The sequence below is a fragment of the Sander lucioperca genome, chromosome 24, assembly GCF_008315115.2.
Source record: "Sander lucioperca isolate FBNREF2018 chromosome 24, SLUC_FBN_1.2, whole genome shotgun sequence".
Taxonomy (NCBI): domain Eukaryota; kingdom Metazoa; phylum Chordata; class Actinopteri; order Perciformes; family Percidae; genus Sander; species Sander lucioperca.
The window spans coordinates 212427-227042 of record NC_050196.1 but is presented as its reverse complement, the minus strand read 5'-3'; the positions used below and the strand labels follow the sequence as shown (position 1 = coordinate 227042).

At 39.2% G+C, this 14616-nt stretch overlaps 1 protein-coding gene across 2 annotated transcripts in view; it reads left to right on the top strand.

Moving 5' to 3' along the window:
- Window positions 1–12064, top strand: part of LOC116053680 (gastrula zinc finger protein XlCGF57.1-like) — a 21053-nt gene extending 8989 nt beyond the window's left edge. The window contains exons 2-3 of one of the 2 annotated variants that reach the window (XM_035998430.1): window positions 10016–11167; window positions 11252–12064. In XM_035998430.1, the coding sequence (XP_035854323.1) occupies window positions 10016–11167; window positions 11252–11769 (1670 nt within the window). In that variant the 3' untranslated portion in view covers window positions 11770–12064. Of the gene's footprint in view, window positions 1–10015 lie in introns of both variants that reach the window. The other variant, XM_031304764.1, reaches the window with a different exon arrangement.
- The last annotated feature ends 2552 nt before the right edge of the window (window positions 12065–14616 follow it).

Sequence of the window (14616 nt, the reverse complement as noted above, 5' to 3'; positions counted from 1 at the left end):
AGTAGAGGAGGAGAACGTGGAAGAAGACGAAGGAAAGACATGTTTGCGCAAGAGGAAGAAGAAAGACTGAGGGAACTCTAAGAGCATCACCTGGCTGAAATAAGGGTAGGTGATTTTTTTTTTTTATTTTATCAAGCTTTCCACACTAGAGCATTTTTTCCTCTGCCAAACACACTTCATATTCCTTGCTGTTGTGCATACACAGACTGAAAGAGATGCCATGACCCCAGAAGAGAGGGACAACATTGCAGAGGCAGCCATGATGCATCTACCTGTGGTTCTATTCAATATGTGGGCAATGAGAGAGACACCAGAGGGTCCAAATCCAGAGATTCTGGGTCCAGGACAGCCATGGTGGTGCACCTGCAACAACTGTCGTGACAAATGTTGCCGACAAGCACCAGACAATACCAGTGCCATGCACCTGTGCATTAGCTGGACAGACCACATGCACCTGTTGTGCTTGGACAAAGGAATCCTTAGGTTGTAAAGGGCCCTACACTATGAGTACATTGCTCAAATTGACCCACAAGTCCCAGGAACTGATAATCGGGAGTTGCGGCATGCATCCTAAAGGCAATATGTGAAAATAATATTCTGCTCCAAACATACTGTAATGACTGACCCAAAGCTGCGCATCTCTCTGCAAGGGGCAGCTATTCGGCAGGTTAAAGAGGCAAAACTGTTGGGGGTCACACAGGCCGGAACGCTCTCTTGTTCAACTCCTATTAATAATATGGTCGCCAAAATGAGCGGAGGCATTTCCATCATCAGAAGGTGTGCTTATTATGTAGCTGAAAAAACAAGTAATACAGTCGCTTGTTTTATCACTCCTCAATTACTGTCCAGTAATCTGGTCTAGTGCTTCAAAACGAGAAATGATAAAGATCCAGCTTACGCAGAACCGAGCTTCCCGCCTTGCTCTTCACTGCTCAATGAGGAGCCTAGTTGAAGGAATTTACGCCAGGCTGTTGTGGATGACGGTAGAAGAAAGACTGACGTATACTCGGTTTTCCCTGGCTCAGAATAGGCCTTTGGGGGGCACATACAAAGCTGGGTCTGGGGGGGCCCCCCCCCCCCCCCATTTCCTGCATTCTGATACATTTTCAGGCACAAATTTATGGTGAAAAGGGTTTAATTCATGTCAAGGAAAATACCAAATTCTGGTGGCAGGTAACAAATCCAAATATAATGGAAAATAATGCAGTAAGGGAAGGGGGCTTTCACATCCAACTACACTTGACCACAAAGCCCAGTACATTTGGTTAGTATGAACAGGGCATAAAGGTAACTTTTCCCCAAGAAGCACATTTTGCTCCTAAATTGAAAAATGTAGGAGTGGATTACATAAGGTTACTGCTATTACTGTTGTTGCTAAATTGTACAATATTCCAATAGTGTTATGAATAGAAAACGTTAGTGTAATGTTTTTTTAATTGTGAAATATTGATCAATAAATTGTCAGCGATGTTGAATATACAGTAGTGTAACGGACCACCCCTACCAGTGTTTCCCACAGGTTGAGAATTTACTGGCGGTGGTGTGTGGCGCAGGATGTGATGGATAATGGCTGGGTTTCAGTTATAAACTAGTCAAGTGAAAGCAATGAATACATAACATTATCGGATAATTTAGAAAGAAAAAACTCGACATATTTAACAAATTAGACTAAAAGATGACACAGATGAAAATATTGCGACACTATGCGGAATCTGACACAATTTCAGGGTAGTTATTAAGGCTGCATGATATAAGAAAAAAAAAAAACTATCGCGATAATTATAACTTTAATAACTTGATAAATAAACCAATATTAAAATGTAGCCTACTCAATTCTGCCTTTCTGCTGCTTTCAGTATTTTGCTAAAATACAACAAATTGCTCGTTAAATTTTGAACAAATGACAAAAGTGTAGCCATGATGTGGTTACATCAATTCAATTTTTTTTTATTTTTTTTTGCCAAATGTTAATGGTTCAGCATATAAAATACCTGTAATACTGTACTATGATCCATACAGAAAGTTGCATGTTATTATTAATCTCAACACTGTTCCAGCCTAACATCTGTTAAATCATAAGACTAGGGCTATCTAAAGTAAGTTCTTGTTCATTTTGTTGGTTAGATCATTGTTCGTTTTTTTTTTAAGTGTATTAATCCGCAATTTGGGGATCCTAAACACGCTGTTCTGTACTATAAAAGTCCTGTTGCACTCATTTAGATCTCTTCTGAGCAGATTTCTGTCATTCAAACAACTCGGGAGTTGTAGTTTAAAACTGTTACAGCCAGTTTAATAAAATGTAAGGGTTTTATTCGGGATCAAGTCCATAAATAGAGTTAATGGATACATGCTCTGTTAGCAACGATTAGCTCTGATTAGCGGTTAGCTCCAGTCAGCTCCAGTTAGCTAGCTCCGTTAATAAAGATATGGAGCGGAGGAGACTGCCGCGTTTCCTCTCTTCTACCTCTCTAACAAGAACTACAAGTTCACATTGTGAAGGTCCTTTGCTATGTTTTCCTCTCTGCGCATGATGTTGGTATGGATGAATATTAATTTGGGGCGTTTCACTGACTATTTAAGGGCAATTATGGCCGTGACATGAAGCCACATTTAGTGTCGATTGTGATTTTATAAAGGGACCCTGGCGTAGGACGTGCGTGCGCACGGTTTTATAAATCTGAATATTTCTGTGCGTACTCACATCCTATGTTTCGTCCCTATGCCACTTCTGACGCAAATTCGCCGCACAGTTTTATAAATGAGGCCCCAGGTGTTAAAACCAACTGTACCGAAACATGGAATTGGAGTACTATTTAATGCGACTACGAGACGTTTTCACAGGTTATGAAACGGTCTCACTTAAATACCGATAGACGGCAGCACTGCCCGCCGCGTGGACAGACAGCAGTCAGAGCTTCGGCGGAAGGCTGAGAGCTACGCGCCTGTCAGCATAGGCTTATCCCTGCGCCCCCCAGGGCAGCGTGGTGATTTTTCTTTGGCGCTGGCTAAAACATCTTTCGGGGGTTTACCAAAACTTTCTCTATGCAGGAAAAACCTTGATATAGCCTGGTCTAGTATATAAGAAAAATCTGTCTCTTATCAAGTTGGCTGTAAAAGTTTTAAACTTTAAACTCAAAAGTTTTTTGAATGACATATCTGTTCAGGTGAGATATTGTGTGCAACAGGACACATGTAACGTTATAGTGTGTTTATTAGGATCCTAATACGTTCAAAAAACAAACCATGATCTTTAACAAACAAAATGAACAAAAACTAACTTTGGATAGCCTTAGTGTGATATGAGTTAACAGGAGTTAGGAGGAGACATGCCGTGCGCACAGTGTTGAGATTTATGATAACCTGTAACATTCTGTAAGAATCATAATAGGCTATGGTTTTAAGGTTAAGTTAATACATATAACATTTGGGCTCAGGGTAATCGGGTATTTTATCTGCTGAGCGATAATATTTATGAAAAACCAACCAAATTTAATTGAAAAACGTATCATAAGCTACACTTCATCTGTCTGTATATCATCTAGTTATTTAGTTCTTTCTTCCTAAATTGTTTCTAAATGTTTAAGTCACTGTTTTCAATAAATACTGTGGTTAATAAACCTTTGTTTGACTAGTTTATTACTGAACCCAGCCATCACACCCTGCGCCGTCACATCCTGCGTCACCCACCACCACAGGTAAATTCTAAACCTGTAAGATGATTCACTTTACTTATCATTATTTTACTTATCAACCTTTGAACTGTGAGCTATGGAGTGTACATTATCATTCATTTTTTCTGTGTATTTATTGTCATTTTATGTTTTACTTTTCAGGTTTTGTTTTATTTATTTATATATATATATATATATATATATATATATATATATATATATATATATATATATATATATATATATATATATATATTTATTTATTTATTTATTTATTTATTTTTTTTTTAAGTATATTATGTATTTGTTTATTGGTTGTTAAAAAATTCTAATAAAAAAATATTTCTAAACCTGTGGGGAAGTTTATCTGGGAGTTTATTTTTGTATAAAGTTAAAGGGATATTTCACTGTTGGAAAGATGAATATATCTTTAAATTGGGTCACTTATGTAGTAGAAATGTGAATTTTCTTTTTTTTTTTTTAAATTGGTGGCTTCTAAGCCAAGAAAAGCCAGAAAATGTGTTTTTGGCTCATGTAAAAGACACCAAATCCCAGAATGCACTTGCTTCGCTGCTTTAACGTCTACTCCCAAGCCACGCCTACCGTTTACAGACAGTGAGGCAGCATTCAACTCAACTGTTTTATTGTCATTTCAACCACCACACGAAACGTTTCACCGTGGCTCAAGTGGTTACACAATTAAAAATAAATAAAAACGACATTATATAAAAACTACATATGAAACAGGCTACATTTAGTGCACACACATATGCTCCGTGAAGTTCAGCTAACACATAGCTACTAGCATCAGCGCTTGGTGGGCTGTAAACACAGAGTATAAACTTATATATTTGCGTGGAATGTAGAATGGTCGGCATTTAACAGTCACAAACTCCACCAGCAGTTAGCAGTTAGTTGGATACAAGCACCAGTCTGTGTTAACACAACCCTCCTCCACTAGTCTTACCCGGCGACACAGCAGCCGGCCTGGTAGCTGGATAGCTGTTGTTCAGCCATGTTTCCACAACAACAAAAACACAGTAGTCTCTGAACTCGCGTTGGGAGTTTCGTTGAAGTTGGATGTAGTCCAGTTTGTTGTCTAATGAGCGGACACTTGCAAGCAGGATTGATGGAACAGGTGGCCGGCTAGCGTTAGCTTTCCACCGGCACACTCGTTCAACGTTCCCCGCTGATGATGTCCCTTTACCGGCCAGAGGCATCAAGCAACACCGCTGGTCTCCATAGCAGGCGAGCGAAGCTGTGTCGAGTATTCCGTCTGTATTAAAATGTTGTGCATATTCTCCGATCTGTACCAATGTATCCCGGTGGTACACGTGTGCGGTAGTTTGAATGCACATAATTTCCTTCGGGATGAATAAATCTGTCTATCTAAACATTTTGTAGAAAGAGAAGGGAAAGCAAAGCTTAATGCTAAATCTGTGAAGTATCCCTTTAATAGTAAAAGCTGTAAAGTGATAGCAGTCAAACTTGTCGCATGTTTACATTTATTTAATGATATAATTATATCAAAATGCTAATTCTTTACAAAAGTACAGTACATTTTAACAATGCAGTATGTAAAAACAATAAGTTAATTTTCTCACGGAAATAATGTCAATTTGGAAAAAATAGAAGTAAGTAAAAGTATTTACAGTTGACTTCCCCCACTTGTACATACCCAGCAGTAATGTGTGGTGTTCACTCTTCATTTCATGATCTATAAATGGTAAATAACCGCAATTAGATTATCTGCTAGTAATTTGTAAGAGAAGCACCAATGATAGGGAGGATCTCAATGTCAATTTTGCCCTGAAAAGCCCCTCCAGTTCTGTGCAAAAATCACATGTTTTGACTGGTGTTTAATTGAGTGTTGCACATTTATCCAAGAATATATGAAAAAGTAATGTGAAAATAATGGACTCTGGATTGGAAGAACCCAAGGAATCAACTGAACTCTCCGTTATGGAATGTGGTGACTATTGCTACGCAAAGAGGATTTGCTAAACTTAGTAAAAAGTAGATGGACACGGGCACGACACGGGCCTCCCCGAGTCATCTCCCCAGTCGATTCTGAAAAATACAAAATCCATGAAATAATAATCATACGTATACCATATCATTGTAATAACTGACAACACAAGTTTTTAAAGTCATTGATTGTATCCTCATCAAAGTCCTCTACATCTTCGTCAGACCCCAAAGACTCCATGCTGTATTTTAATACAAAAGAAAAGTGACTGTCACAGTAATTGTTTGTAATTGCCTGTGCACACACTGAGGAAGGGCACTGCCCGAAACGTTCTTTGTGTGGCAATAAATTCTATCAAATTGGAGGGCTGTCCTAGTAGCTTTATTTATGATTATTCACTTTTAGGATCCAGCACCCTGCCTTCAAAGCTTTCTAAGTAGCTACATGAGTTGAGCGCGTCCAGTCCTATTTTTTATATAGTAAAAGATAGAAGTGGGTTGTAAAACATTTGTTTTGAGGAAAACAGTTACATGGCTTACCTTTCTTGTAAGACAGCCATTTATTCATCATTATCTCCATCACTATCACTGGAAGAAAAAAATAAGACAAAGCTTTCCAAAAAAAAACAGAACTATAGGGCTAATTTTATAAACGCACACTGCGAAACAAATAAATAGGTTTAGGCGGCAGACTGCAATCAAATTGTATGAAGCCTACTCATGTAAATTTCTATAGTGCAGTATGCATGCTACAGCTGCTAATCTAGAAATGATTTTACTGTCACACACACAGTGAAAAACCCGATCTGCTGATTCTAACTTAAGATGTTGAAAAATAAATAAACGCAGCATTATTTGAATGTTCTGAAAAGAAATAAGTGAAGAAATCAGGCCAATTACAAAAGCTGGTCAGTCTGACGTGGTGTTGCCTGAGCTCATTACTATTCATGAGCTCGCCCAGTTGCGCTGGGTAAAGGATGCTGATAGCCAGGCTCTCATTGGCTAGCTGTTAGTCAGTCATAGAGTCAAGCAGCTTAGCTTGTTGAATATTAATGAGAACTGGCACAAATCGAGCTGAGTCTTCCTGCAGGCTTTCTATACAACGCTAGAATGGCTTGAAACAAGGTAACCAAGGCATTATTTTTTTCACTAAATTTTTTTAGAGTCCATGGTAGAACTTCCACAAAGTAATGAAATACTTTAAAAAAAAAAATAACTACATCCTATACCATAGAATGTGAAAATACACAGGCAGATAATGATGGTGGTTGAACAGATACTGATAATGGTGTCTCTGTAGGAAGCTTACAAAAAACTGACTGGGTTGTCTTTATAGATTGTCATACAGTGTCAACAATGCAACTTCAGTATAAGAAATGAAGTTATTTAAAGAAAGGCAACATCAAAAAGATAGGTCTTCAGCCTTGATTTAAAAGAACTGAGATTTGCAGCAGACCTGCAGTTTTCTGGGAGTTTGTTCCAGATTAGGGGAAGCATAAAAACTAAGCGCTGCTTCCCCCTGTTTAGTTCTGACTCTGGGGACAACGAGCAGACCTGTCCCAGACGACCTGAGAGGTCTGGGTGGTTCATAGTGTAGTAGCAGATCAGAAATGTATTTTGGCCCTAAACCGTTTAGTGATTTATAAACCAGCAAAAGTATTTTGAAATCAATTCTTTGAGGCACTGGAAGCCAGTGTAGAGACTTCAGAATTGGAGTGATGTGATCCACTTTCTTGGTCTTAGTGAGGACTCGAGCAGCAGCGTTCTGAATTAGCTGCAGCTGTCTGATTGATTTTTTTAGGGAGACCTGTAAAGACACCGTTACAGTAGTCAAGTCTACTGAAGATAAAGGCATGGACAAGTTTTTCCAAATCCTGCTGAGACATAAGTCCTTTAACCCTTGATATTTTTTTAAGGTGGTAATAGGCTGACTTTGTAATTGTCTTAATGTGGCTGTTGAAATTCAGGTCTGAGTCCATGACTACACCAAGAGTTCTGGCTTTGTCTGTGGTTTTTAACATTATCGTTTGAAGCTGAGTGCTGACTTTTAATCGTTCCTCTTTTGCTCCAAAAACAACCACCTCAGTTTTTTCTTCATTTAATTTAAGAAAGTTCTGGCACATCCAGTCGTTAATTTGTTCAATGCACTTAGTCAGTTGTTGTATTGGATAAAGGTCGACCGATTAATCGGCCGGCCGATTAATCTGCCAATTTTTGGCATTTTTTTTTACATAATCGGCATCGGCCAATATCCCAGTATATCAAGCCGATTAATAAGCAGGCGCATCTGCGGGCAGCCTAGTGTTAAAAACATGAATAGGCAACTTTTTTTACAGCGCGCCCAGACCAGCTGCCTCCAGCCCCTCCCCTCGTGAATTCTTGCGCAGTGTGTCTCGCACAGTCACTTCAGGTTCAGACGCTACCGTTAGCAGTAGCATGTTGCTGGTGTTCTTGCCTTGGGATTAACTGTACTAATAAAACCGTACAAAACACCGCGGCCACACCGCTGTGGAAGCTCCCCGAATATCATTTATCAGTCTGGTTGTTACCCCTGTCCGTGGCAGTCTCATCCACTCCTATAACGGAGCTAACTGGAGCTAACCGCTAACGGAGCTAACCGCTAATGGAGCTAACCGCTAACGGAGCTAATCGTTGCTAACAGAGCCTTCAGTTCTCCCTGCCTGTATCCATTAACTGCATCTATGGACTCGAGCATGAATAAAACCCTTAATTTTATTAAATTGGCTGGATGAGTTTTAAATTACAACTAAGAGTTGTTTGAATGCCAGAAATGTGCTCAGATAAGATCCTAATGAGTGCAACAGGAAATGTAACAGTACGATCCCCAAAACCAAGGGGGTAAGCCCATAGACTGTATATAAGAATGGACCAACAGATCCCGTTGCTCTGGACGGAGACCAGTGAAGGCCGTTAGAAGCACTTTTGCGGTGAGCACTGAGCGTTACTGCACAGCCTCCAACTGAGAGAGACGACGTAAATGTGCCGTGAGCAACCTGTCTGAAAGTTGTAAGTCTTCTGGTAGCTGTGCCAAGAGAAATCTCAATCATTCCCAATCTAGCAGAGACGGAGAGCGTAGGTATATGTAAGGAGATAACATGTACACAGGCTAATTATTGATCACTAAAATGATAGTTAACATTAGTAATTACACTTAAACAGCTAATGTGAGACGAAACTGCCTGCGCGCTATGCCCAAAACACAGATAAAACACTTCAACAAATGAACAATGATCTAACAAACAAGGTGAACAAGAACTGACTTTAGATAGCCCTAGTCTTATGTGATTCAACAGGAGTTAGGAGGAAATAGTGTTGAGATCAATAATATGTCACTTTCTGTGAAGCTTGCAGATTTGTATTCTCAGAAGTTTAATAGATGCTGCTAAGTGCACTAAACGTTATTTTTTCATTGAAAGGTTTATTTGACAGTTTATTTTCTTCTTACCTGTTTCGTTTATTTAATATATTTTTCATACATTATTTATACAATATAGGCTACAGTATGTTTTTACATTATACATTTTTAATTGAAGTATAGGCTACAAGTGTAGATTGGTGAAGTGTTCAATAAATGTTTTTGTTGAGAAATTCTGTGTACATTAGTGTTACATTTTATCTTTCAAATAGAGGTTTAAAAACAAGCACATATCGGCCAAAATAAATCGGCAGCATTAATCGGCAATCGACTGACCCTGATTTCTAAAGATCGGTATCGGCATCGGCCAGAGAAAAACCATATCGGTCGACCTCTAGTATTGGACTATAGTCCCCTGGCGATAAGGTTATATAAATGTGTGTGTCATCCGCATAACTATGGTAACTTATTTTATTGTTTTCCATAATCTGAGCCAGTGGAAGCATGTAGATGTTAAACAGGAGAGGCCCCAGAACGGAGCCTTGGGGAACTCCGCACGTCATATTTGTATGCTCAGATGTATAATTCCCTATAGACACAAAGTAGTCCCTATTCTTTAAATAAGACTCAAACCACTTTAGTACTGAGCCAGAAATGCCAACCCAGTAGGTATAGAAGCAGAAGTATGAGCTGTAGCATTTGCCGTAGCTAACATGCAGTCGAGCAGGGCCTCATCCTCACTGATCTTGTGCAGCATAGTTTTCCTACCTTCCAGCTCACCTTTCTCAGACATACTGATCCAACTTATACAGCCGGTTGAAGAACAGAGTGGAGGCATACGTTTTTGGAGAGGAAGTGTGCTCAGTATTGAATGATGGACTATGGGGCCCCGAGGAAAAGCAGATGATGTCATTATGAACCTATGTCATTATTGTAGGGAATTTAGCTACTAGTAAAGTATTGTTCATTTAACATTAATGGCTGTTTTTTTGTGGTTCAGTTTTACCTTCAGATGTCCAGAAAGTGATTGTTGGTGAAGAACATCAGCAGGAGTGGAGCTCCAGTCTGGACCAGGAGGAGCCAGAGCCCCTCCACATTAAAGAGGAACAGGAGGAACTCCAGGCCAGTCAGGATGAAGAGCAGCTTCAACGGCTGGAGGAGGCCGATATCACCAAGTTCTCATTCACTCTGGTCCCTGTGAAGAGTGAAGATGATGAAGAGAACCCTCAGTTCTCACAGCTTCATCAAAGACAAACTGAACAGATGAAAATAGAAGCTGTTGGAGAGGACTGTGGAGGACCAGAACCTGTGGAGGACCAGAATCTGAACTCGGATCCAGATACACATTTACAACCAGATACCTACAAGACTAGAGACTCATCTGAACCTGAGACTGATGACAGTAATGATTGGAAGGAGACCGGAGAACCTCTTTCAGGTTTAAACTCTCTGAATGGCAACAAAGTCCCTGTTAGTGATCTGAAAGGTAGTACTGGTGAGAAAGAGTGTCTGAAAAGATTTGGCACCAGTGGACGTCTGAAGACCCACATGAGATCTCAAACGGGAGAAAAACCATTTAGCTGCTTAGTCTGTAACAAAGCTTTTACAGTGAATGGAAGTTTACAAAAACACATGAGAATCCACACAGGAGAAAAACCGTTCAGCTGCTCAATCTGTGAGAAGGCTTTTACAGAGAATGGATATTTACAAACACACATGAGAACCCACACAGGAGAGAAACCATTTAGCTGCTCCGTCTGTATGAAAGCTTTCGCAGTGAGTGGAAGTTTACAGAAACACATGAGAATCCACACAGGGGAGAAACCGTTTAGCTGCTCCATCTGTCAGAAAGCCTTTATACAACGTGGACATTTACAGAAACACATGAGAGGCCACACAGGAGAAAAACCATTCAGCTGCTCAGTGTGTAACAAAGCTTTTACAGTGAATGGACATTTACATAGACACATGAGAATTCACACGAGAGAGAAACCTTTCAGCTGTTCATTCTGTGAGAAGGCTTTTACAGAGAGTGGACATTTAAAGGCACACATGAGAATCCACACAGGAGAGAAACCATTTAGCTGCATTGTCTGTGAGAAAGCTTTTACAGTGAGTGGAAGTTTACAGAAACACATGAGAATCCACACAGGCGAGAAATCGTACAGCTGCTCAGTCTGTATGAAAACTTTTATACAAAGTGCAAATTTACAAGCACACATGAGAATCCACACAGGAAAGAAACCATTTAGCTGCTCAGTCTGCGAGAAAGCTTTTACAGTGAGTGGACATCTAGATAGACACATGAGAATCCACACAGGCGAGAAACCGTTTAGCTGCTCAGTCTGTAATAAAGCTTATAGAGTGAGTGGACATTTAAAGACACACATGAGAACCCACACAGGAGAGAGGCCGTATAGCTGCCCTCTCTGCGAGAAAACCTTTGCAGTAAGTGGAGTTTTACACAACCACATGAGAATCCACACAGGAGAGAAACAATTTAGCTGCTCAGTCTGCAAGAAAGCTTTTACAGTGAGTGCACATTTAGACAGACACATGAGAATCCACACAGGAGAGAAACCGTTTAGCTGTTCAGTCTGTAAGAAAGCTTTTAGAGTGAGTGAACATTTAAAGACACACATGAGAACCCACACAGGAGAGAGGCCGTATAGCTGCCCTCTCTGCGAGAAAGCATTTGCAGTAAGTGGAGTTTTACATAAACACATGAGAATCCACACAGGAGAGAAACCATAAAGCTGTCTGAAGTGGCGCTCTAGTCTTAAAGGAGAGCAGAGAACCTTAGTCAGGTTCAAACACTCGACAAATGAATGAAGTCTTTCAAAATGATGTGACGTGCCATACTCTGTGGGTCTAGGTAACACTTTATAATAACCGTCACAAAAAAATTGTAAATTGATAGCTAACACTAGTTACTAGAATTGCCGTAAGTGGTCATTTTGAGTGCCAGACCCCAAACTCTATAATCTGTCGTGGTAAATACGTAATTGTGATATTAATGCATTTATTGTTTTAGGGTGTCTTTAAAAAATGAACTAATACCAATCGTACTTTTTAAAACACAGGACTTTCCCCCAGGAGAGCGGGGATCGTGTCCCGCATGTGATGTTTCCCACGTTTGTTGTTTTCCTAAACCCAACCTGCCTGTCACGTTTCCTAAACTCAACCGTATGCCGTATACTGTGTATTTTCAACCGTCAAAATGACACATACGTGTATGGCAAAAAGATTGGTAAAAAGTCAAAATGACATACGTGTATGGCAAAAAAATTGGTAAAAAGTGATCATATTTTCTTTGCCTTTCACATGAAATTTATATAAAAACCATTCAAAATGAAAATACAGGCACTTTTAGGAAACGTCAGGCACCAGCAGGATCATATTTTACTTGATTTCAAAACGGTCAAACTGACCGTCATGTCCATTTAAAAAAAACTATGAAATGATAAATAACAATGTTTACTCATTCTAAACATGAATTCATTAGTTATGCTATAATTTTAAACAGTTTACCGTTGCTCACGTCATAGTCTCACATTGCCAGACCTTCCTTCACAGCGCTGCGGAGGAGGGTCTGGCTAGTCCACACAGCATTCTGGGATAGGAAAAAAAAAAAGTGCTCTGGTTTATTGGCATTTCTTTAGACCAATCACAATCGTCGTGAGCGGTGCTAAGCTATGCACAGAGCCGCTGCCAAAAATAGCCTTGGGAAGGGACTTGTTTTGGTGGAACATACGATCTAAAGTTGTTTGCAACGGAAAACTCAGATTGGACCGATAGTCTAGCTAGCTGTCTGGATTTACCCTGCAGAGATCTGAGGAGCAGTTAATTATAGTCCTCAGAAATCCACCGGAGTTTAGAACGCCAACACAAAGAAAGCGGAAGGAAACAGACATCGGCGAAAAGACATGCATCCGTTCGAATTTCCTGCGGCACTGGAGCAATCCCGGAAGTGGAACGTCGCGGATATAGACTACTCACATAATATTTCATATATTTTATGTAGTATTTTATAATTAAGAAATTGTTTATAAGCCGTCAATAAACGTCTGCATCTGATGAGTATGTACCTTAAGCTATTTATAATAATAATTTTCTCCTGTTAGCTTAGATCTTCTAGTTAAGTTAGCTATTGTGTGTTTTACTTTTGCTTTACTAATTTTCTGAATAAATGCTTTGTAAAATACGCGCTAGGTCATTTTGTACAAAATTAATTTTGCCAACGTCTTCTCTGACAAGAACTCCGAACACGTTTAACTTTTACTAGTTATTGGCATGTTCTTTTTGGTTGTAGTTATTCCCTTCAGATCATTTTGAGCGCGGAAAAAAGCATTGATTGTGCGCGTCTATACGGAAATGAATAGGGACAAATATTAACGTTATCAAATGATTTAGAATTAATTTCCTCTGAGCCGTCATGCCACATATTGTATCATGTGTGAGAGGTCAATTGATATTTACAAGATTGTTTATGTTTATTATTTCCTACTGTTAATTGTTTTGTATTGGTTATCAGGGACCCCACAATGTATTTTTTAAAGGTCCCATGTCATGGTGCTCTTTGGATGCTTTTATATAGGCCTTAGTGGTCCCCTAATACTGTATCTGAAGTCTCTTTTATATAGACCTTAGTGGTCCCCTAATACTGTATCTGAAGTCTCTTTTATATAGACCTTAGTGGTCCCCTAATACTGTATCTGAAGTCTCTTTTATATAGACCTTAGTGGTCCCCTAATACTGTATCTGGAGTCTTTTTTATATAGACCTTAGTGGTCTCCTAATACTGTATCTGAAGTCTTTTTTATATAGACCTTAGTGGTCCCCTAATACTGTATTATATCATATTAATGTTAAAAAGAAACTCAAAGTGACATTTTTATGCCATGGGACCTTTAATGCATAATTCCAGTTAATTTACTCGACAAGTTAATTTGGCATGGGTGTAGGTTTTGTTTCAACATTTGGGGGGGGGGGGGGCACATTATAACCAGGGGGTGTCCCTCAGAAAAGTTTGAGCATCATTTCCTGCATTCTGGTGAATTTTTATGCAACAACTTGTGCCTTTTCTGCATCAATTTATGGTGCCAGGTTTTTTGTTTTTTTTAAATCATTTAAAGGAAATTATTATTCTCCTGTATTGTTCAAAACTTTCTGCATATTAAAAAACATTACGTAAGTGTTTCGTTTTTTATTTTAAGGAATCACATACATCTCAACAACAAATCTATTAAATGAAGATACCTATTTAAAGCCTGAAGCTCCAAAGTTTAAATCTACATAAAACAACAAAATCACATCTTTATTTTTTTAAGGGGGAACAAATCTACCTCTTCTAAATATTGGTGGGGAATATCCCCTGCATCCCCCACAAAATCTACACCTATGACTTCATGATCAACAATGTTTAACTATCTTTACGTTTGAAATCATTTTGGGACTCCAATTGTCCTACATATCCTTTATGCATTTTTTCCCCAGCATGGACGTGAAAAAGGTCTTAAATAGCATTCATAACGGTCTTAAAATGGTCTTTAAATTGAACTAGTTGAAACCTGCACACAGCCATACAGTGCATTACATGTA